This window comes from Carassius carassius, chromosome 34 (genome assembly GCF_963082965.1).
Source record: "Carassius carassius chromosome 34, fCarCar2.1, whole genome shotgun sequence".
NCBI classification, from domain to species: domain Eukaryota; kingdom Metazoa; phylum Chordata; class Actinopteri; order Cypriniformes; family Cyprinidae; genus Carassius; species Carassius carassius.
In genome coordinates, this window is record NC_081788.1 from 15,204,301 (window position 1) to 15,229,093 (window position 24,793).

At 36.3% G+C, this 24,793-nt stretch overlaps 3 protein-coding genes, 1 long non-coding RNA gene and 1 pseudogene across 4 annotated transcripts; all 5 read left to right on the plus strand.

The window, feature by feature from the left end:
- Nucleotides 1-7,655: 7,655 nt before the first annotated feature.
- Nucleotides 7,656-10,527, plus strand: LOC132114483 (macrophage-expressed gene 1 protein-like). The gene is made up of 2 exons (XM_059522624.1): nucleotides 7,656-8,166; nucleotides 8,602-10,527. The coding sequence occupies exons 1-2, from the start codon at nucleotides 7,717-7,719 to the stop codon at nucleotides 10,318-10,320; spliced, it is 2,169 nt and encodes a 722-aa protein (XP_059378607.1). The 5' UTR covers nucleotides 7,656-7,716; the 3' UTR covers nucleotides 10,321-10,527.
- A 15-nt stretch (nucleotides 10,528-10,542) lies between these two features.
- LOC132114485 (uncharacterized) lies at nucleotides 10,543-10,933 on the plus strand. Its single transcript, XR_009425329.1, has 2 exons — nucleotides 10,543-10,737; nucleotides 10,776-10,933. It is a non-coding gene; the product is annotated as an uncharacterized LOC132114485 (long non-coding RNA).
- A 1,276-nt stretch (nucleotides 10,934-12,209) lies between these two features.
- LOC132114486 (perforin-1-like) lies at nucleotides 12,210-15,211 on the plus strand. The gene is made up of 3 exons (XM_059522625.1): nucleotides 12,210-12,473; nucleotides 12,675-13,212; nucleotides 14,100-15,211. The coding sequence occupies exons 1-3, from the start codon at nucleotides 12,458-12,460 to the stop codon at nucleotides 15,121-15,123; spliced, it is 1,578 nt and encodes a 525-aa protein (XP_059378608.1). The 5' UTR covers nucleotides 12,210-12,457; the 3' UTR covers nucleotides 15,124-15,211.
- A 1,450-nt stretch (nucleotides 15,212-16,661) lies between these two features.
- On the plus strand, nucleotides 16,662-19,018 carry LOC132115165 (macrophage-expressed gene 1 protein-like). Its single transcript, XM_059523562.1, has 2 exons — nucleotides 16,662-17,115; nucleotides 17,440-19,018. Exons 1-2 carry the CDS (start codon nucleotides 16,666-16,668, stop codon nucleotides 18,979-18,981), a joined length of 1,992 nt encoding a protein of 663 aa, XP_059379545.1. The 5' UTR covers nucleotides 16,662-16,665; the 3' UTR covers nucleotides 18,982-19,018.
- Nucleotides 19,019-21,655: 2,637 nt separating this feature from the next.
- Nucleotides 21,656-24,570, plus strand: LOC132114487 (perforin-1-like; annotated as a pseudogene).
- Nucleotides 24,571-24,793: the final 223 nt, after the last annotated feature.

A 24,793-nucleotide genomic window follows, 5' to 3' on the forward strand; every position in this document is an offset into this window, starting at 1 on the left:
TAAGTTTTACATTAAAGGTACTATATATAGTTCAACCAAAAAAATGAAAATTTGATGTTTATCTGCTTACCCCAGGGCATCCAAGATGTAGGTGACTTTGTTTCTTCAGTAGGTCACAAAGAAAGATTTTTAACGCAAACCGTTGCAGTCTGTCAGTCATATAATGGAAATGAATGAGAATCACGGCTATGAGGGTAAAAAAAACATACACAAACAAAACCAAATTAAACCCTGAGTCTCGTGACAATATTGATGTGTAAAGACATGAAAAGATCAATAATATGTTTTGTGTCGGGCCAGATGGCCTGCCCATGGAACTGTATGTGCCAGATGTAACACCAGGGGGCGACAAGACAGAGGAACAATTAAACGTAAAACATCACCCGTTTGCACATGCAACAAATCATTTTGCAAAACATACTGCTCATCAGGCACGTGCAGAAGGGGGGGGGGGGCGTTGGGTGCTTGAGCACCTGGCCCTTTACCCCTTGGTGCCCAAAGTGCCCTTTTGTCAAAACAAATTTTCTTCAATTTTTTGTAATAACATGCCCTTTTGTGAATGCCTGCCCATGCCCAATCAAAATATTAGTAACATTTATTAATAATAATTTAGCCGTAAATAAAATGACCTTTCACCTGACAACGACGACCTCCTCCTAGCAGGACGATTCCTCTCAAGCTGCACGCGCATTTTTTAATTGCTAGAGGATATTATTAACACCGCGGCAGCTGGTAAGTGGTGTTTCATTCTCAGCGAAGTGATTTTTATTTTTATTTACTTATTATTATTTTACAACAATGATGTGATGTGAGAACATGCAGATATATTGTTTATATTGCTGTGTGTAGTCTGTAGTATAGAGTAATGCTAGCGTGCTGTTTGAGGGAGAAAAGTTTCACAGGCATCGAGGGGTATGGTCTTTTTTTATGTTATTTGACTAAACTAGTATCATATTACAGTATTTTTTTTTTTTTTAAACATAGAGTGCCTTAAAAATAATTATCACAACACTGGTAAGGCTTATTCAGATTTTCTCATTCTCTGAATTATCATTATAAAAATAAAAACAATTAAGAATTGAATTAAAATATAATTATATTTAAATGTGACACAAATATATATATATATATATATATATATATATATATATATATATATATATATATATATATATATATATATATATATATATATATATATATATATGTGTGTGTGTGTGTGTATTGACATCTGACACCTGACATCAAAGTGCAGTGTAAAGGAGACTTGTTAACACTTGTAACCTGTCATTTGTTTACATTGCAAAGGTGTACAATTTTAGACAATGACAACTGCAACAGTAATAATAATATTAATCACTATATTCCAGTGTATCAGTTGTTTAATGTTTTGTATCAATATTTAAGGTGGACTTATTGATTAGGTGCAAGAGTAGACAGTAGTGATGGTTAAAATAATAGATTAATGCTGAAATAGCAAATTATGCCTTGTTTCTAAATGGACAGAGAGTTGAAAGTAATAGAGCTGGGCTTAGCCCGTTTCACTAAGGAGGTTCAACCAACTCTGAGTTTAAACTTGAACTCTGAGTTGACTTACCCTGAGATGGGAAACTGAGTTTTCGGTTACAGAACAGCTGAATTAACATAATTTCTTAGCGATAGATCCTATTTACAGTAGGCTAAGTGCAAGTAGCTCTAGATGCTATTTACAGAAAAAAATGTACAGTGAAAATCGTGATATATTCTATTTACCATGTAAAAGTAGCAGTTCTTTGCAACAGACTAAGTGTAAATAATAATTAGATGCTAGTTATACTTTATACTGGCAGATACATTTGCACCTCAGTATTGTGATAGGCCTACATTAACAGGATGCAATAATAACATTGTAAATCATTATATTTATTACAATTATAAATAGTTGTAACATTATTAAACACCCGTTAGACACTTTACTTCCACTTTTAGAACATTTTGTTCATTTTTATTGAAAATAAATTCTAATGTGACATGTGATGGGAAAAGTGAGAAGAATGAGCTCGGCAAAAGCCTGACTCTAACCCAATCAATAGTGTTATAAGCTAGTTTCCGTGCCAAAAACATTACTGCCTAGTGCCTACACCACTGATGCCGTTATTCACATGTGTCATATATTTAACCTTATGTGTCGATGGAGGGCGGAGCTACAGTAGATTTGCACTTAGTAATAGACACTCAGAATAAGGTTTACCATTTGCATTATGATTATTTTTATTACCACACTGGCATATAATTTAGACCCCAACCTACCCCCCCCCCCACCCCAGGAAACAAGACAAAATTTCTTATATCATTTTCTTATATAGAAAATCAATCTTTATTTTATAATTTTTTTTATATTTGTATTTGGGCAAAAAAAGAAGAATAAAAAAAACACTTAGTAAGAAGAGCATTTTTCCAGCGTGCATTAATGAAGTGTTTAAAAAGGGGGAGGAGACCGAAATAAACTCTGGGTTTATCGAAGAAAACCTGCTCCCAACCAGGTTAGGTTCATAGTGTAAGTTACCATGGTAACTGACTCTGAGTGTAAGTTACCTCTCTTTCAGAAACGGGCTTGACTTACCCTGCTTTCTCAGGTTTGACAAACCTCCCATTCTGAAACAAAAAACCTAGAGTTTCCCTCATTTCAGGGTAAACATACTCAGAGTTTTTACTTAACCTCGTTTGTGAAACGGGCCCCAGATGAGGAGATGGAGACAGAGGAAGAAAAAGAGGTAAATGTAGAGGCACAAGTGACAGAAAGGGAGCAGGGAACAGCAAGCCAGGAGACAGAGGCTGGTGAGAAAGAGGAAAATGTAGAGGCACAAGCATTTTCTATAGTTTTTACTATAACAGCTGTTCTTAATTATTCTGTAGAAACAGAGGAGAAAAAGCCATCAGGTTGGGACAACTTAAGACATTTCAGTTTCTGATCCCAGAGCTATTATTAGGTGGAAAGAAAATATTTTTTTAACTTTTAAACTTAAAATTGTCTTTTCTATTTTTTCTTTTTCAAAACTGCATCAGAGCATTTGCTGCCGTATCAATACATAATCATCCATATCGATACGCGAATCAGCAAGGAATGCATCACAATATATTGCTGTATTGATATTTTGAACAGTGCCATTTAAAGCCTTGTTCCATGTGCCCCTTTTATACTTTGAGCACCTGCCCCTCCAAAGGTCTCTGCACGGCCCTGCCGTGAAAGCTTTCAGAAAATGTCCATTAACAGAAATGTCCACAACCATTTGACTAGTTTGTCCCTCCCCACCAAAGTCAGTGAGATTGTATTCCTCTCTAGGGGCATAACAAAATCCAGTCAATTTAGGCTTCCTTACCGGGCACACTGAAGCCTTGTGCCCTGGCTGCTGACATGAAAAACAAATGAGTCACTGACCAGTTGTAATTTTAAGCCCTTGTGTACCTGCTGTAATCTCTTGGGGTTGGTGGCTCAGTTCAGACCCATGACCACTAGCGTGTTGGGTGTAACGTGCTTTACCTTTAGGGAGCTGAGAACTTGAATATATAATATTGGCTCGTGCTCCTTAACCCAGGTTCGGCTGTCGAAAGGAAGAACTCGAAGTAACTGTTCCAAGATCACAAGTTCTCCAAGCTCCTCTTTGGTATGCTGATCTGGTCTTACCCGACACTTACCCTGGCCAGCCGCTCAAACCGCTGAACTGTCTCATGAGAGACAGTACATACATTTTTACAGTGTTCGAATTGAGGGGGGGCTGGGGGGGTCCGGGACCCCCCATAAGCATCAAGGGACCCCCCATAAGGCCCAAAAAAATGACCTTGGGGGGTCCCCTGGTTTTTCATTAAAACTAAAATAGAAACAATATTTGACATAGCCCTATCTATCTATTTTTTACCAAAGTATTGCGCTGCCGCTCCATAGACTGTAAAAAGTGCCGCTCCCATAAAAAGCTACTTCAAATTAGATGTGCATCTGAAAATACGCTCAAGTGCGCCACACGCTGTTTTCTGAAGGAATTTACAGACTGCGGGCGCGACGTCGCTGTGTGATTGGCTGACAGAGTGATCCTTCGTCATTATTTTACCTCACGATAACGGTAAGATAATATTTCTTTGTTTTATGATTGTTTGGTACACCTAATTTATTGCTACTGAATAAGTGTTTATCTTAGAATCAGAGAGTCACTTATAATCTTGGTCTGTCAATAGTTGTTTTTTTTTATCTTATGATGCTAGCTCACTATCGGCTTGTTAGTTGTAATTAGCCATCTAACGTAATTCTGAGAAAAATAGAATCTTGTTTGGAGCTAGCATTGCACCCATTCTGAATTAAACAAATCATTTTAAATCTAGTAACCTTAACTGCTCAAAAACAGTGTTAATTTAATTAAGGACATTATTACTGATGAAAATGTTCATCAGGTGAAGGCTTTTTTTGTGTCAACGATGATAAAGCAGGGTTGCTAACTCTCACGAATTGTGCGTGAGACACACATGCATTGATTATTACGCCGAAGACAAACATGCAGATCAACCGTTTTTGTTATGAATTGTATCCTATTTTCCATTATTATGTATAGCCTAATACAATTAGTGTAGTATTTAAGGTTAAGTGGAGAAAAGGATTTTAAATTCAATGCAAAGAGGCAAATTAAAGTCATTTTGTGGCCAGAAAAATAATAATTTCCATTTGCAATGCCATTGTTTACCCACTCTAATAAATATACATACTCTAGTTGCTCAAAAGAGTATTGCAGGTCATAACTGCTTACTTATTTTTAGGTTTTGCATTTAAATAAATATTTAGACATGATCAAACACTAGATTATACATTTTAAAAAGATACTCGTATAAGCACACACAAGTGAATATTAATTAATGCAAGAAAATACTGAGTTTAACCCAAGAAAAGTAAGTACAGTAGGCCTATTCATGTGAATTGATAGTGAATCAAGAGATCAAAATTGATTAATGGTCATCAGCATCGTAATCGTATCAAATTATTTCTATTTTTCCCTCTTGTAGAAACACTATTGTGACAAAACATATATTTAAACATATACTCTCATTCACCACTATAGAAGTTTACCCAACTATGACAACTTCTGCTTGAAAATATGAAAGGGTTATGTAACTACATTCAAGATAAATTAGTTTTTTTAATGAAATAAAATGCCTACATGTGCACTGTTCAAAGTATATCACCATTAATAACCTTAATAAGTAGCATGAATAACATGGAGTGCTTTCTTAAATATATTCACAGTAATGACAACAAATATAATATTACAACTTACATCTTACATTATTTTCTCAGATATGGACAAGGGAAAGAAGAGAAGAGCCATCTTGTTATTTCAAAGATTTTTATTTAATTTTACATAGTAAATGCTCAGCTGCAAAAACATGTTATGAAACACACAAAGTAAATTAAATTCACAAGTAAAGTAAAGTAAATTATATGAAATAAATAAATACAAATATGTATATTATTAGTTGTTTTTTTTTGGGGGGGGGGGGGGGTTGGGGGACCCCCCAAGTGCTTTGACTCAATTCGAACACTGCATTTTTACCTTTTAACATTGTGAAGTGCTCACATACTACTTTTGTCTTTCATAAACAACGGTTTTCACATAAATAACTAAAAGGAAACACATATCTAAACTCAATTGTGCATTTCAGATGCTGTCACATCCTACAACCTTATCATCTGCAGAGAGACACTGCCATTCAAACACAACAAAATACAGATAATGATTAACTTGAAAGCATCATAGAGGATTATGAAGATATTTCACTGGAGCTTGGTCTTTAATTCACTATTTTATGTTATATTTTACTTCAAGCATTTATTTATGTTCTCTGTCCATTGTCATTCATTAATGTATTCTGCTAAGAACACTGTCATTTTTGCTACAATTTCAGGTCATTCAATAAAATAAAAGTACCTAATTGACATGTTGTTGTTGTCGTTGATTTTATGTAAAACCCTAAAAGACACTTCATGATATTATAAGACAAGGCAGATAGAGAGGTAAACAAGAAGAAAATAACATATTAATAAATAATATATACAAATAATACTTAATATTAATCATATTACTATGCTAATATTAATGAAAAACTATCAATAACACCATTAATGTACTATATAGTTACAAGCCGGAGAACCCTTTTCTGGTACTGTTTAGAACCATTTTTCTTAAGTCTGATAGGACTAAAACATTCTGAAATTATAGCTTGGTTTTAATGTCACCATTAATGAATTAATTAAAAAGGATAACATTGATAGTAACATTTAATTAATATTAAAGTCTGGTTGAAGTTAGGTAGGCTACCAACTAAACAAACAATGAGGAATGACAGAATTATCACAACGTAAACTTTATTATACCAGCAAAGATGCATTTATGCCAATTATCAACAGATTTACAAACTCTCAAAGTAAAACGTTACACACAAAAAATATACAATTAAAATACTTAATGGCTGTTGGCTCTTTATGCTCCTCACGACACCCCAGGCAAATCAATTGCTGTAATAATTATACCAAACATAAAGACACAATGTACAAATGAACAACCTAAATGAACAGGTAAAAAAAAAAAAAAAATTATTGAAGCTAAAATGAAATTATAACCGAAAAAAAATTATGTGATCCGAAGAGCATTAATAATTTTGGTGGCACTTTAACCCCGAACAGGAACTTCATGAATATAAGCATATATAAATATATGCATATAAGCTCCGCACAGTGTCACAGAAAATCTCAGACATCTCAAATATTTCAGAACACCGGTGTTGTGCCCCTCGTTTAAATCGGCTCGTTACCTGATTGGGGTCCTGGGGGTCAAAAATTGGGCACAACACCGGTACTGCCATACCCAGCGGTAAAGATCAAGTCTTCACAGAAGTACTTTGGACCCCTCGACCCATAACTTAATAGTTTAGTAAAGTATGGCCTTCAATTTATATTAATTTATGGTTTGCAATGCTGTGGAAAATGATATATTGTAAATGTATATTGTATATTGTCACATTGTGAATTTAATATGATTTGTTAATTAAAATGTATTATTTGTTTTTAAAAAGAAGGCCTTAAGCATGACATCATATCCTGATATCTAGCTCATTGTATATGCATTGCTGTGTCTGCTTACTTAGGCATAAAACTGTGCCACCAAGTGATAAAAAGTGATGATGGGAAAGAAACCTGTTTTTCATCTTTTCATATACACCCACAGCAATTTTTTTCAAATGTTTCTCATGCTAAAGAGGAAAAAGAAAGTCCATACTGGTCTAAATCAAGAAGCAGCATTGAATCTCATTTCCTCTTCTTTAGAAAAATAATTCAACCCCTTTTATATCATCGGAAAAAAAAGAATATATCATGAAGACCCAGAAAATAAGAGGAAATACATAGATACATTTACCAAAGAATAGGCCATAAAGCACAACAAAAACATTTGTTTCATTCATTCCATAAAACTGTCCTTCATGTAAATGTTTATACACAGGTTGAAGGTACTTTTGTCTGTTCATGTCTCCAAGGTAGCCAATGCATGAAGAGGAAGTTTATAGTCTCATGACTTTATTTTCTGATGGATGTGAAAAACAGAAGTGGCTTTATTGAGGAACTTACCAAATTCTAAAATCTTCCAGATATAATTTAGATCACATTACTGCAAGGTAGTGTGAAACAAGCACCTGCGGATCATGGAGTCTAGAGCATATTGTCTGCTGATGCTCTGCTGTTTTATCAATGTCTGCAAGCTTCATCCTCTCATTCGTCCCAGTAATGGACTTCGTTTGTGCCGCAAAAACTCAAGTTTACCAGCGCTGGAGGTTCTGCCAGGAGGAGGCTGGGATAACCTGCGCAACATAGACATGGGCCGGGTGATGAATCTGAGCTATTCCCAGTGTCAGACCACAGAAGATGGAGTCTATCTCATTCCAGATGAAGTCTTCGTCATTCCACAGAAAGTGAGCGGAGTGGAAACAAACTCTGAGATCATCATGTCATGGCTGGAACACAAAAGCTCAACTTCAAGCTCCATCAATGCAGATGCTTCCTTTTATTCGGTGGTCAATGCGAAATTCTCCACAGAAAACCAGCGTATGAAAACCCACCAAGTGAAGGAGAGTTCTGTAACAGCACGAGTTCAAGTAAGTTCTTATTTTTAGTAGGTACTTTTACTTCCTTTTATGTAAAGCCCTTTTTTCCATTGTGTATGAAATTTGCTATATAAATAAACTTGCCTTGCCTTGCCTAAGTACAAAAGTAAAAATATAAAATGTCATAATGAGAGTTATATGTACTATATGGACAAGCAGACTGAATATATAATTTTCAAGTTTTTCTGTGTAAATAAGGAAAAATTTAATTTTGAATTACCTACACTATAGAATTATAAAAATCTAATTATCAATTCAAAAAAGAATAATAATAAATAAATAATTATGAACATCTACAAAACTACTTCTAATAATAAAAAAAACAAACAATTATAATTTAAAGCCAATGATTGAATATTGTCAGTTGCTGTAATGACTGTCAATCTTTGCTTCATTTTCTCATATTATCAAAAAATTGTTTCTCAGGTCCGTAACCATCTGTACACAGTAAAAGCGTATCCTGACTTCACTCTGGACTCCCGCTTTGCTCAACAGGCCGAGGAAATCGCAGATGCTATTGAAAACAATCAAACTCGTCAAGCAACTTACCTGTCAGAGAAACTCATACTCGATTATGGCACCCATGTCATCACAAGTGTTGATGCTGGTGCCACTTTGGTGCAAGAGGACTATTTAAAAATGTCTTATATCTCTGACAGTCAGTCAGATGCATCTTCTATAACTGCATCAGCAGGATTTAACTTTTTTGACAAGGTTAAATTTGATATTGGTGCAAGTACGTCCCAAAAAACCTCTCAAACTAGTGGTTATCAGGGTAACATCACATATTCATTAATTCAGAGCCATGGAGGGGCTTTATTCTACCCAGGCATCACTCTGCAGAAATGGCAAGAGAGTACACTCAATAATCTGGTGGCTATCGACCGCTCCGGTCTGCCGATTCACTATTTTCTGAATCCATCGACATTCCCAGACCTCCCAGTACCAACAGTAAATAAAATGGCTTCATCAGTTCGTAAGGCTGCAGCGCAATACTATAAAGTAAATACAATTCCAGGTTGTGTAAATCCAAATTCCAAAAACTTCAACTTTCAGGCAAATGTAGATGATGCATCTTGTGAGGGTCCAGTCACCAATCTTAGCTTTGGTGGCATTTACCAACGATGCACTCCACTGACATCAGATGGAAATGCTATCTGTGATGAGACAGCACAGAGAAACCCAGCTACAGGTGATTATTCTTGCCCTTTAAAGTACAATTCCACCCTATTACGCTCTGAGACAGTAGAACGAGGTTATAATCATTATGAATGCCACAGCCACTGTCATTCATGTGGTTTCTTATGGTTGTCTACTTGTTGTGACCAAACATGTGGTGATGCTTACCGAGTCCGTCGTGCAAAAGTTGAAACTTACTGGTGTTCAACAACACAGAAGACCCCTGAGTACTCTGGATACCTTTTTGGAGGACTATTTAGACCAGGCATGCAAAACCCACTGACCAAATCTAATAGTTGTCCTCCAAACTACTTTACCCAACACTTTTTGTCAAATGGCATGATGGTTTGTCTGAGCAATGATTATGAGGCCGGAACAAGATTCTCTGTGCCTTTTGCTGGTTTCTTCAGCTGTCAGTCTGGCAACCCTCTTGCAAATGGTCAGAATCGCTGTCCGCCTCAGTTCAGCCAACATCTTGCTTCCATTAGTGATGGCTGTCAGATATTGTACTGTGTCCAGTCCGGTGTTTTCACTGGTGGTCAGTTAATGCCTATCCGGCTCCCACCATTCACAAGACCACCCATGGTCAGCATGATTGCAACAAACACAGTAGCTGTAATGACAGAAGGTGATCGTTCTTGGGTGAGAGTTGGACAAACTAAGATGTGGAGACTGGCAAAGCCTGGTGAAATTAATCAAATGGCATCAATGTTTGACACATCATCTTCTAAGATGTCTGGAGGAGAAAAAGCTGGTGTGACCATTGGTGTAATGGTTCTGGTTGCTCTTGTGGTTGCAGGAATGGTATTTATAATGAAAAGGAGAAAGAGGTTTTCTGCCACCAGCTTGAGCAGAGGGTATGAAGAGATTCATGGTGAGGGTGAAAACGAGAGCAGTATAGAGATTCAGAGAGAACAACCAAATGAAAATGTTAATGAAAACCCCACTCAACCCCTACTATCATAATCTTTTTAAGATAACTGTTCAGAGATTTACAGTGAAGCGTTACCATTTTAGAATAACTATGAAATAGTTGGCAGCATCAGTAACATTCTTTAAAGGCAACTTTTTACATTTGTTTTACAGCTAACAAAAGTCTGATGAAGAGTCTGCATGCTCGAAACTTCATACGCTATGCAAAAGATTTTTAAATACATGTTTGATACTTTTGGAGCTTTTGCCAACTTTATATTTAATTTTTCTAGTTGTTTTTCAGTCGAACACCCTTTTGAGATTGATGTTTGCATTTTTTACAACTAACAATCCAAGCATCGGAATAAACCAAAAAAAATAAAATAAATATTTTTGTTAACTGAATGTCATAAAATATTAAGCAAAAGAAAAATGTATATAAAAAAAGTGTGAGGAAAGATTACCGTAAATGTTTCAGAAGTCTATTTTACAAATTGTTGTGAAATAAGAATACTCTGAAATGAAATACTTTTAGAGTTGCTGAGGAAAAATACAGGGTTGAGGGTTTTGTATTCAACATGATTTTCTACTCTTTTATTATTTTTACTGATATATGTGTATGTCTCTCTTTGTATGCTTTTGTGACTAATAAAAACTTCTTGAGAAAGACTGAGCAAATGTAATTAACTTAAGCATGCAATATGATAGCGAACCAGACTTAGATTGTGAATAAATATAAGGAAATTCTTTTATACTCGAGATGGCGCCAACTATCAGCTCTAACTTGCTTTTGCATGGCATGAATCACAATGATAGCCCTTCTATGTAAAATAAGGTTTCAGTTAAACAATGTTGCTCTGGACAACAGTCATTATTCAAGTCTTATTTCATCTCACCCCCACACAAAAAAGTAATAACAGGAATTAGGAAAGTCAATCACCTGGTCATCTAGGCTTGTCTAATATAGACCAACAGTATAGCTAAATATAACTACTTCTATTTTACAAGACACTGTACTGACTTCTAGTTTCATCTCAACTTACTTCTTGTAAGTCAAAATACAGTGAACAACAAAACCAGCAGGTAGAAATGAATGACCTATAATAGGCTACATATGACCCCAGAAAAAAAAAATTATAAAAGTTTATAAATATTATTAAAAATCAAATTATTATTATTATTATTGTTATAATAGAGTCATATATAACCCTTTATGCTTTATGTGATGTCTCTGACTTTGCTCAACACTCCAATCCCTTCCTCAATGAACCTTTTTTTGTGTGATCGACTTTTTATTTCTTTAGATTAACAAAATAACATCCATTCAAACAAACAGGGAAGGGGAGCAAAAGACATATTATCAATAATTTATAATCTGAAAGAGAAAAAGAAAGAGGCAAAAAAGAATCAGTGTTTTTGAACAAACTGATTCGTTGACTCACTCATAATAAACAAACAAACAAACAAAAAAATCACTCGATGACAACTACTGGCGTAATGATGTCACCACTGATTGAAAAATCCCTCCCAACACCTTTCTGTTTGACATGAAATTTATTTAATTAATCATTATATATATATATATATATATATATATATATATATATATATATATATATATATATATATATATGTATATTTCTATACTATAATAATAATAATAATTTTATAGAAAAATACATATATGTTGGATATATGTTTCTATATATCCGAAGTCTTCTGACCAATACTTTCATATGCAATGTGCTAATGAGTATGATTTTCATTTCATGATATCCATTGTCTCACATGCAACTGCAAGTGAACAGAAAATGTGCTACATTTTGTCATCCACATGTCCTGTTTGATTAATCTTGACCTTGCACTTCAGCCGCAATTCCCTCATACCAAGTCTCACGAGAACTCTCCCCCACTGCACAGCTGGTATTCACAAAAAAAAAAAAATATTCCTAAATCAAAACAAACCCAGTCAGCGGATGAAATCTGTCCAGCACAGATGAAAAGGCCTGAAAGGAAGACACTCCCTTTCACAAATGCCATAGACTCACACAGAGCTCCTTTTCAGCAGTAGCATTCCAGAAAGTGACTACAGCTAAAACCTTTCATGAAGAAACTGTAATTTGGAAAGAAGTACAGAGAAAAGGATTTTAGGTCGATATGGTGGTGTAACACAGCTGGAAGAGACTGTTGCATGAAAGCTACTCTCGGTGGGTAAACTGATATATTTTTAACAGAATCGATCTTTTAGCAGATTTCAGTGCCATAATTAATACACTGCACTCTGGAGTCTGGACTTTCATTATGTAATTTTACAATAATATTTTTTGCATGTATATTGCCTCATGAATGTTTTTCCATCTGAGAAATAATAAAATATTACATGTGAACCCTCTGCATTTTCCCTTTAGAAATCATCATGGAGACAAATCACTGTGTTTTCCCTGTGTTTCTCTGCATATCTCTGATCTTGACACACTGGCACAGTAGTTCAGCTTGCCACACAGCCTCTCAGGAAGAATGTGAAAAAGCCCCATTTGTGCCTGGTTACAACCTGGCGGGCGAAGGATTTGACATTGTCAGGATGCGCCGTAAAGGTGCCTTTTTGATCAATGTCAAGTCACACATGGTCAACGGCACTTGTACGGTCTGCAAGAACCGCTTTCAGGGAGGGCAGATGCAGAAACTTCCCTCAGCTGTGCGGGACTGGCGTCCATTCAGTCGCTGCAGCAAACAGCTTTCTAGTGCTCTTCATCATTCTGTTGACTCCCTAATGAAGAGTTCAACATCACTCATCAATAACAACTGGGAAATGGACCTACGCATGGATGACATAGGAAAGGCATTTATTGGAGGGAGCCATTCAGATATTGCCAAATTTGCCCAATCTCAGAATGCAATGGATAAGGCAACATTTGCCCTCCATGAAATCAGCTGCACATATTACAGGTAACTCCATGTGAGTCTATCACTCATTTTGCATTGTATTTATAATGATTTTTTTGGTTTGTTGTAACCTTTCCAAAGAATGATGACAATCTGACCCTCTCTCAGTATCTCTGAACATGCATTCATTGTTAGATGATTTAATAACTGAGAAAGCACATACAATTAAAACATAAAACATAACAAAATGCACTCTGAAACTATAATATTTTATATTTTAGAACTGGTGGGGTGGATTTTGACATACAAGCAGAACAAAAACAAAGTTATTCCACAAGATGCATGCAGTTTTCTTTTTTAGGGCTAGTGGGCCCAAAGTTAGGCCTACGTTGTGTAGCTCTATGAATGTTATTGCTTTGATAACAAAATATCAGAGTAGGTGGCAACTAAAAAGCAATTGATGTTAAACTTTTCAAAAGAATCCATTCCTTTGGGTACATTTTACATGTATTTCAAGTTCATTCTTATAGGCTCTTCAGTCACAATTTTTAAGGCTCATAAGATCCTATTGTAGTTAGGACCTCCTAATGTAAATTATCTTTAAAAGGAAGCTTCAGTGCATGTAGACAATTTAAAATCAGTGCATCTTTTCCATGTGAGACTTGAGGTTGTGTATTATGAGGAAGAGACATCATCTCAAAGATGCTTAGATTAGCATGTAATCCTCATCTGACCAAACAATTTAGTCATAAAACACTTGAAAAGTCAGCCAAATCACGATTTTATCTGAAAAACAAACCCAGAATTGGCTTTAATAAGTACTTTCTTATCACCTCCTTAAATTTACTGTCAAAAACACTGAAAAATAAAACACAAGGCAAATTACAGTTTCTATATAGAAACCACAGCCAGATTCTGCTGACAGATGACGTTTTGTTGTTCATTTGCAGTTTCAGAGTTACAGACCACCCAGAACTCAGCACTGAATTCTCAAAACATCTCCAGCGACTTCCGAAACAATATGATGAGGAATCAAAAGCCCTGTACCGAAGGACTATAGATACTTACGGCACTCACTACATACGTCAAGTTCATCTGGGAGGGCGAGTGAGGCGAGTCACAGCTTTTCGAACTTGTCTTGCAACCCTGAAGGGCTTCTCAGAGACTGATATCAAGAACTGCCTAAACATTGAGTTAAAGATGAATCTGGGGTTCCTGCCAGCTAATATCTCGCTTTCCAACAAATGCTCTCAAATCCTTAAAGATAACATGAACATGGGATTCCACCAGGGCTTCATGACACACAAGACAGAGGTGCTGGGAGGTGAGAAATACTTTCCAGACCTTGTTTTAAACCAAAGCCCAGCTGAAGCATACTCGAACTGGATGAGGAGCTTGCATGACAATCCTGAAGTCATATCATATGCAATTCTCCCTCTCCATCATCTGGTGGCTGATCCTGAGGTTAGTGACAATCTAAAAAGAGCAGTAACAGAGTATATTGAAGAGAACATGGTTTCTGTAGATCCCAAGGAGAATCAAGGATGCTCACAAACACCAAATCTGGACCACAACTGCTGTCCTATGCAAGCTGGCCGTGGCAAGTTAGCAGTGATGGTGCAGAGAGCCACAGGCCTGAAAGCAGATCTCTTCACACGTACTGACGGTTATGTGAAAGTCTGGTACAACCTCATGTATGAGGAGACTGAGGTGATTATGGACAATAATGATCCTGAATGGAACATCAGTTATGATTTTAGATCAATTGAGTTTGGTCATGACCTCATATTTGAGGTTTGGGACAGTGATGTCATTTATAATGACTTTGTGGGGCAATGTGTGGTCCGACCTGAACGTGGATCTCATTCACACAGCTGTAAATTAAAGAGAGGCATCCTGTATTTCACCTACAACGCTTCTTGTGATGCTTATCTGACTGGACCCAGGTGTAGCAGATATTCCCCAAAAGCATAAGACCTTGTATTTGTAGAGAACAATAAATACAAAAAGAATATAAAGAATATGTATAATAAAGAATATTTCTGCATATTGCTTTTTAGACAGGTATAGGGGATACATCATATCGTAAACAGAGATGTATAGAAAAAATAATCGTAAATAAAAAAAGAATTACATTAATTTGTAAAATATTTCTTGTAATGATAGTGTTCGAATGTAACTTCACATTTTGAAAATTCTTCTTTATTATTCGTAGCCTATTATTTGTATTATTTCTGTTTAGATTTTAAGACTTGATTTTAAGATTTGATACCTGCTTTTGTTCCGCTACTGCAGAAAATAGTTTTGCTTTCGGTGGTCTTATTCCTGTGCGTGATTGTGGTTATGTATTGCAAAGTGAAAAGATCTTTTCATGTTCTGCAACAGATGATTCATTAAAACAAAAACTGTCTACTGGTTCAATGAAGACCGTGCACAATGACTTTTCATTACAGAGAACATGGAATTCTGTGCTGTGTTTATCATGCCAAGGTCACTAGTTTATTTCCCAGGGAGCACACATAGTTAACACAAGATGTCTTAGGCTATAAATTGTATGCACAGAATGTTACTTTGGTGGGGGAGACAAACATATAATCTTATCTTTCTGTAAGATAGAAACTAAAAAAAATGAAACCTTTAGCATTCTACCATAAATGTTAAGGTATGACATTATTAACAGAACTGAAAAAGATGATGAATGGTTTTCATTTTATCCAGGTGAACAAACAACACACAAAAGGAGAAGACTACAAATGAATTTGGCATGATGAATAGGATGAATAGGATTAACATTATCATATAACACTGATCTCTGGTCTGACCTCAATGCTATAATGTGAGTTTGAAGGTCATTTTGAAGGATTGTCAACATTATTGTGAACTATGAAAAGCACTTTTGTTTTTTTTTTCTTTGGTAGACCTTTAAATCAATTAGAGAATTAAAGTTTTTAAAGCCCCCTGTAGTTTAACAAATATGTGAGAACAGCCATTTTTCAGCAAGAGAGCTGAATATCGACACTAATGAACAAATCAAAAACCTGCATCTTTCTCCTGCATGGAACATACAAGATGAACATTTTGAAATATATATTTTTTGCTCTAAAAAAGCTTATAGTTGCCTTTAAAATCATATCTGATTGTGGTGTGTTGTGTTTTATTTATTTATTTTGTTAAAATGGTTCCAATGTGTACAATTGAATTTCTTTTTATTTTTAATAATAAAAATAATAATTGAAGCAAATATGGATATGACATAAAAGTTATATATTTGGGTGTGTTAAAGAACAAAAGATTAGAAAATAGTTTTGCTTTCCGTAGCCTGTTTGCTATGTGTTTTTGTGGTTATATAATTACAAGTAATACAATAAGATCTTTTGTTGTTTCATATTCTAATACAGATCATTCAATAAAACACAACTGCCTATTGGTTCAGTGAAACCACAAATCCTTGCTCGACAGTATATAAAACACAATTCTGATAGAGCAATGCATTTTTACTCAGCACACCAAACCATCATGGGGTCAAAAACATTTTGTCTGCTGATGCTCTACTGCTGTATTCACATCTGTGACCTTTATCCGCTCATTCGTCCCAGTAATGGACTCAACAAGTGTCACAAAAACTCAAGTTTACCAGCGCTGGAGGTTCTGCCAGGAGGAGGCTGGGATAACCTGCGCAACATAGACATGGGCCGGGTGATGAATCTGAGCTATTCCCAGTGTCAGACCACAGAAGATGGAGTCTATCTCATTCCAGATGAAGTCTTCGTCATTCCACAGAAAGTGAGCGGAGTGGAAACAAACTCTGAGATCATCATGTCATGGCTGGAACAGACAAGTTACAGTTCAAGCTCCATCAATGCAGATGCTTCCTTTTATTCGGTGCTCAATGGAAAATTCTCGAAAGAAAACCAGCGTATGAAAACCCACCAAGTGAAGGAGAGTTCTGTAACAGCACGAGTTCAAGTCAGTCAAACAATCATCTAACAAAATTAGAAAAAGCTTGAAAAAGCATTCTGGAATTGTAAATAGTTTAAATATTGCTGCAGATTTTGATGACTCTGTAATGTGTATTTACTAATATAATAATGATGATAATATTCAATATTACATAATATTAACTTGTTTCTCACTCTTATTGTTATGAATGTACAGAAAAGATAAATTCAGAAGACCTACACTTTTTTCATTATGATTTAACTTAACACAGACCTTTGAAATAAATGTTTTTTAATTGAGTCTATCTGTCTTTCTTTTTTCTTTTACATTTCATTTATTTATTTTTTCTAGGTCCGTAACCATCTGTACACAGTAAAAGCGTATCCTGACTTCCCTTTTGACATCCGCTTTGCTCAACAGGCCGAGGAAATCGCAGATGCTATTGAAAACAATCAAACTCGTCTAGCAACTTACCTGTCAGAGAAACTCATACTCGATTATGGCACCCATGTCATCACAAGTGTTGATGCTGGTGCCACTTTGGTGCAGGAGGACTATTTAAAAATGTCTTATGTCACAAAGAATCAGTTACAAATGTCTTCTCTTTCTGCATCAGCAGGTCTTTCCTTCTTTGAAAAACTTAAATTTGATTTTGACATCAATGGATTCCAAAAAAACCCTCAAACCAGTGGTTATCAGGATAACATCACATATTCATTAATTCAGAGCCATGGAGGGGCTTTATTCTACCCAGGCATCACTCTGCAGAAATGGCAAGAGAGTACACTCAATAATCTGGTGGCTATCGACCGCTCCGGTCTGCCGATTCACTATTTTCTGAATCCATCAGCATTCCCAGACCTCCCAGTACCAACAGTAAATAAATTAGCTTTGTTAGTTTCTCAGGCTGCAGAGCAATACTATAAAATAAATACCATTCCAGGGTGTATAAGTCCAGATTCCAAAAACTTCAACTTTCAGGCAAATGTAGATGATGCATCTTGTGAGGGTCCAGTCACCGATCTTAGCTTTGGTGGTATTTACCAACAATGCACTGCACTGACCTCAGATGGAAGTACAATCTGTGATGAGACAGCACAGAGAAACCCAGCTACAGGTGATTATTCTTGCCCTTTACAGTACAGTTCCACCCTATTACGCTCTGAGACAGTAGAACGAGGTTATACTCGTTACGAATGCCAAAAGAAATGTCGTTCATGTGGTTTCTTATGGATGTCTACTTGTTGTGACCAAACATGTAATGATGTTTACTATGTCTGTCGTGCAAAGGTAGACACCTACTGGTGTTCCACCAGTCAGAAAACCCAGTTGAACTCTGGATACCTCTTTGGAGGTCTACATGGACCATCTTTGCAAAATCCATTTACCAAATCTTATAGCTGTCCTCCAAATTTCTTTATGCAAAAGTTTTTGTCTAGTGGTATGGTGGTTTGTCTGAGCAATGATTATGTCACAGCAACCAAATTCTCTGTGACATTTGGTGGCTTCTTCAGCTGCCAGTCTGGTAACCCTCTCTCAAATGGTCAATCTCACTGTCCACCTCAGTTCAGCCAAAATCTTGCTGCCATTAGTGATGGCTGTGAGATATTGTACTGTGTCCAGTCCGGTGTATTTAGTGGTGGTCAGTTAAAACCTGTCCGTCTCCCACCATTCACAAGCCCACCGCTGGTTGGCATGACGGCCACAAACTCTGTAGCTGTAATGACAGAAGGTAATGTTTTCTGGGTAAGAGTTGGACAAGCAAGAACATGGTATCCGGCAGATCCTATTGAAATAAATCAGATGTTTGGGAGGTCTGGAGGAGAAAAGGTTGGTGTAACCTATGGTCTGATAGCTTTAATTGCTCTTGTGATATCAGGATTAGTTGTTTAATGATATTAAAGGTTTTCTTACCTTGAGATTCAAAGTGTGAACAAACACAGGGGCGCTGCACAAGATCCCGGGCCCTATGCATAGGCAGTCCTAGTGCCCCCCACCCAACCCCCCCGAAAATATATATTCCAGACTTTTCAAGGGCCCTCTCTTCCTTTGGGGCCCTGGTAATCAGTACTGGTTTTACCATGAGCAAACATGACAGTGACTTAAACAGCCATGAGGAACAAAAGAAAGAAAATGCTAATTATAATACCTGTCAGAACTGTAATCAAATTACACAGTGATTGAGAAATGGTGATGGGTATAAAGGATGTTTTAGCTTAAAAAGAAAAACAAAACAGCTCCCTGATGTTTTGCACTTTTTTTCTTTTGTAATTATTATGATTATGATAAAACAAGATATAGTAGTTGTGGTGGCAGTATTAGTAGTAGTAAATAAAATAAATACCTTTTTTTCTTGTGCATTTTCTAAAGGTATCATTATTCAGATTTTTGTACTCAAGGGCTGATACAATCGCTTTAGAAATGTAAATAATAATACTAGTTATTATTGCTGTTGTAAATTATATAATGCAAGTTAGTATTTCTGTTATAAGATATGACATCTGTGCAAAATACATCTGCCTGTCAGAGTTTATTTTGTACGGAGCCCCGTACATGGCATGCAGGAAAAAATAGTAGGCTAAATCGTGTGCACAATTTGAAATCAAGTGAACGTAATAGTAAATCGAGGGAATACAATAGTAATCATGTGTACGTTTTAGTAAATTGAGGGAACGAATTAGGAAATCGTGCGCACATTAATTTATTTTTCTTGCATGTCCGTAATTTTGTTATTCTCTGGAGCGATAGAAAAATTACCCATATAACAGGTTAGCCATTTGCTGATTCAAGATATGAACAGACTCAAGATAATACATCAACTTTAGCCAATCAGTGTCCTCAAATCTAATCTGAAAGGGGCGATAGAATAATCGAAACATCTAAAGAGCCACTGCTAAAGTCAGGATTACTCTTAGGGGTTTGATAAAGCAAACCAGTGTCTCACTAGTAATGTTTTGATGGATGACCACTGCAATCAAGGTAATGATAATTACAGTGACTCAAAAGCTGTACATTAGGCATGCATGAGTCCATTATTATTGATGCCCAAACATGTATTTGCACTCTCAGTGCACTGAGCGGCAATATTGTATTTTTACATGAGCGCATTTCAGTTTTACATTTACATTTATTCATTTAGCAGACACTTTTATCCAAAGCGACTTACAAATGAGGACAGTGGAAGCAATCAAAAACAACAAAAAAAGCAATGATATATAAGTGGTAACAAGTCTCAGTTAGTTTAAAGTACACGTAGCAAGGGCTTTTAAATAATATAATAAATAAAAAGAAAACAGATAGAATACAAAAAGAATAGAGCAAGCTACTAGAGGTCTATTTATATATATATATATATATATATATATATATATATAATAAAAGAAAATAGAATACAAAAATATTAGAAAGATTTTTTTAAAGAATAGAATTAGAATAGTGAATAGTAAACTTAGAGGGTCAAATAATGGGGCAATAATCAGTTTTACAATGCTACTCACCAATGAAGCATGTATTGGAGGAGTTTGCGAGAGTGAGGGGTGTTTATGTACATACGGGCATCAGATGCTTCAAGCACAGACACAAACACTCCTTTGTTCACTGATGATGTCATCCCGTTTCTACAGTGTTTTTATTCCTATCATTTGTATTTTTCATTTTATTAAGTATTAAACAAATGCAATTTGTTCCTCAAAGTTTCATTGTGAATTATGAAAATTAAAAAGTATTTTAATTTTTAAAGACCAAAAAGAAAAGAATTAATAAATCAAAAAAGCAGTTTTGTTGGAATCATCCAACATCCAACTGCCAAAACAGTTATTTATTTAAAAAAGGTTTCAAGTCTCTCAAATCCTACTTTTTTCCTTTCTGTTAACTTTTTTCTTCTTTAATACTGTTCTGTGATGCAAAAACATTATCATGAACCAGACGTCCTTCTTTAAAGTGAACTCAATTTCCTTTTGGTTAAACTAGCCTGGTTTGCCCCATTCGATGACAGCGATCTTCTGCTTGTTTATCATTGAATGGATTGCAATCAATGTCATGCAGTATCACTGTGTTTGCAGAGGCGAGGTTGATCCCCTGCCCCACAGCCCGGGTCGACAGGAGGAACACAAAAATGTCAGGGTTTGTATTGTATTTGTCAATGAGACCTGTCTTAGAAAAGCCAAGTGGGTTGAACTAGATGCAAGATTTGTTCAGATAGGCAGCAAAACTGGCAAAAATTTCATGCCTCATCCTACTCAAATCCTTTCATAACATCACATAGCACAGTAGTGTGTACAGCAGTGTATGAATTCATACGTTTATGGTCACATACGTCTTTCACCATGAACTGAATGGTGAGGGAGTCAACATTTTTTATGCATTTGACCTACTGAAAAAAAAGAAGGCATATAATTATAAAGTCTCATGAGAAACCTCCCCCACTGCACAGCTTAAAAAAAAAAATCCAAATCCAACTAGTCATTAGATGAAAAATAGAAAGAAGAGGCCTAAAAGGAAGGCATTCCTTGCCAAATGCCACGTTTCACAAGGCGTGTCTTCTCAGCATTAGCAGAATTCCCGGAAACACAACAGCAATAAAATCTAATGAAGAAAAAGTATTATCGAGAGAAACACAGAGAAAAGGACTTCTCTGAAGTTAATCAGTATTGTGGTGTAACAGCTTTAACAGGCTCTTGCATGAAATCTACTCGGTGGGTACTAAGGTTGATGAGCTTTTTTAAACAGATTTCATATTTTAGCAGATTTCAATGCTTCCATAAATAAAAACAATTAAGTGAAGCCTTTCTTTTACAGTAATATTAAAAAAATTGTATTATGAATAAATTATTAATTATTAATCATTAATATATTTATGATTACAAAACCAAAGCTATTTGAATTCTGCATGCATATTGCTTCATTCATATTTTTCCATAGAAGAAATGAAATACTACATGTAAATGGAATTTTCCATTTAGAAATCATCATGGAGACAAATCACTGTGTTTTCCCTGTGTTTCTCTGCATATCTCTGATCTTGACACAATGGGACACAAGTTCAGCTTGCCACACAGGCTCTCAGGAAGAATGTGAGAAAGCCCCGTTTGTGCCTGGTTACAACCTGGCGGGCGAAGGATTTGACATTGTCAGGATGCGCCGTAAAGGTGCCTTTTTGATCAATGTCAAGTCACACACGGTCAACGGCACTTGTACGGTCTGCAAGAACCGCTTTCAGGGAGGGCAGATGCAGAAACTTCCCTCAGCTGTGCGGGACTGGCGTCCATTCAGTCGCTGCAGCAAACAGCTTTCTAGTGCTCTTCATCATTCTGTTGACTCCCTAATGAAGAGTTCAACATCACTCATCAATAACAACTGGGAAATGGACCTTAGCCTGGATGACATAGGAAAAGTGATTTTGGGAGGGAGTCGTTCAGAAATTGCTCAATTTGCCCAATTTCAGAATGCAGTGGATAAATCAACATTTGCCCTCCATGATATCAGCTGCACATATTACAGGTAGGTTATGAGTTCATGACTTTGATATTTGGGCTCTTTGATTTTTTGTGTTGCAGTGGGTGCATTCTTGGTATGACACCAAAAAACCTCTGGGAAATCTTTAGCAAGCTCTGTATGTGTGAGGTGCAAAACTTTAAGTGTATTTGGACACTTAAAGTTACACTTAGGAAGGTTTACATGACAACAGTGTGCTAAAAATGGAAACGTTTTTCCTTTGAGTTTTCAGTGGTCAAAGCAATCCTCGTTTACACGAATCGGCAAAAACAACTCAAAATGCTATATTATGCATACCAGGCCAGCAGTTGGCAATTATACTTTTAAAGAAACACCATGTGAATATGTAATACACATGCACATGATGAAATACCATGCACAGACCAACAAAATGCTGTTGTCTTCTAAATAAATGGCCAAAATGCTTAACACGTTTTCTGTTTTTAGTTGAAAATAGTGACGTAAATGCCCCCTCAGACATATCTAATTCAGGGGTGTCAATAAGGCAGACAGAAAACTGCTTTTTCCCTTTTGCAGCTACAGAGTTACAGACCACCCAGAACTCAGCACTGAATTCTCAAAACATCTCCAGCAGCTTCCGACAATATATGATGTCAATACAAAAGCCGTGTACCGAAGGACTATAGGTACATATGGCACTCACTACATACGTCAAGTTCATCTGGGAGGGCGAGTGAGGCGAGTCACAGCTTTTCGAACTTGTCTTGCAACCCTGAAGGGCTTCTCAGAGACTGATATCAAGAACTGCCTAAACATTGAGTTAAAGATGAATCTGGGGTTCCTGCCCAGCTAATATCTCGCTTTCCAACAAATGCTCTCAAATCCTTAAAGATAACATGAACATGGGATTCCACCAGGGCTTCATGACACACAAGACAGAGGTGCTGGGAGGTGAGAAATACTTTCCAGACCTTGTTTTAAACCAAAGCCCAGCTGAAGCATACTCGAACTGGATGAGGAGCTTGCATGACAATCCTGAAGTCATATCATATGCAATTCTCCCTCTCCATCATCTGGTGGCTGATCCTGAGGTTAGTGGCAATCTCAAAAGAGCAGTAACAGAGTATATTGAAGAGAACATGGTTTCTGTAGATCCCAAGGAGAATCAAGGATGCTCACAAACACCAAATCTGGACCACAACTGCTGTCCTATGCAAGCCGGCCGTGGCAATTTAGTAGCATATGTGCGAAGAGCCACAGGCATGAATGAAGATTATTTCTCAGCTACCGATGGTTTTGTGAAAATCTGGTACAATGGTGTGTATGAGGAAACTGAGGTTATTTTGGACAATAATAATCCAGTATGGAACACCATCTTTGATTTTGGATCAATTGAGTTTGGTCATAGACTAAAATTTGAGGTTTGGGACAGTGATGTAAATTTTAATGACTTTGTGGGGGGATGTGAGTTCAGACTTGAACATGGGATTCACTCCCATAGCTGTCAGTTACAGAGAGGCATCTTTTATTTCACCTACATGGCTTCCTGTGATGCTTACCTGACAGGACCCAGGTGTAGCAGATATTTGCCACAAACTTAAGGCCTACATTGTAAGAAATTTTTCAGCATAATGTCTGTGTGTGTAGGTTATGTTAACCTACAGTATTTACAGAATTACTACTAGCCATTTTATTATGTCATGTATTACAATGTGTAGCTGTAGAAGCTAATAAAACAATTGCAACGCGAACGTTCATGTAGGCCTATTTTTTATTTCTTTTTTTGACAAGTACCCTTGTATTGTAGTGCGAGCAGTGACAACACATCAAAAGCAAAAATATACAACTCCTTTAGAAGTTATCTTGTAATAATACATCTGTTCTTCAGGTGACTCTGCAAAATGTAATCTGTCACCAGTTTCCCACTGGAGATGTATGAGGGTTAAATTATTTATATTAACATATGTACTCTAGAGATTCTTCTTCAAATCCTACTTCTTTGACCATAATCAATTTGTAGCAGTAAATGAAACTATCATATTGATCACAAGGTCAGTACATCTCAGTACTGAGACTTTACTTTTCATCCTGTACATGCTATTAGGAGATATCATTATTACGGACTTGTGACATACACTGGAATTAAATCACACCATGTTTGTCTGTCTGGTCCCCAACTGAACCTGGTTTCTCTCAAGGTTTTTTTCTTGATTTCTGTGACCGATGGACTGTGGGTTCTTTGCCACGGATG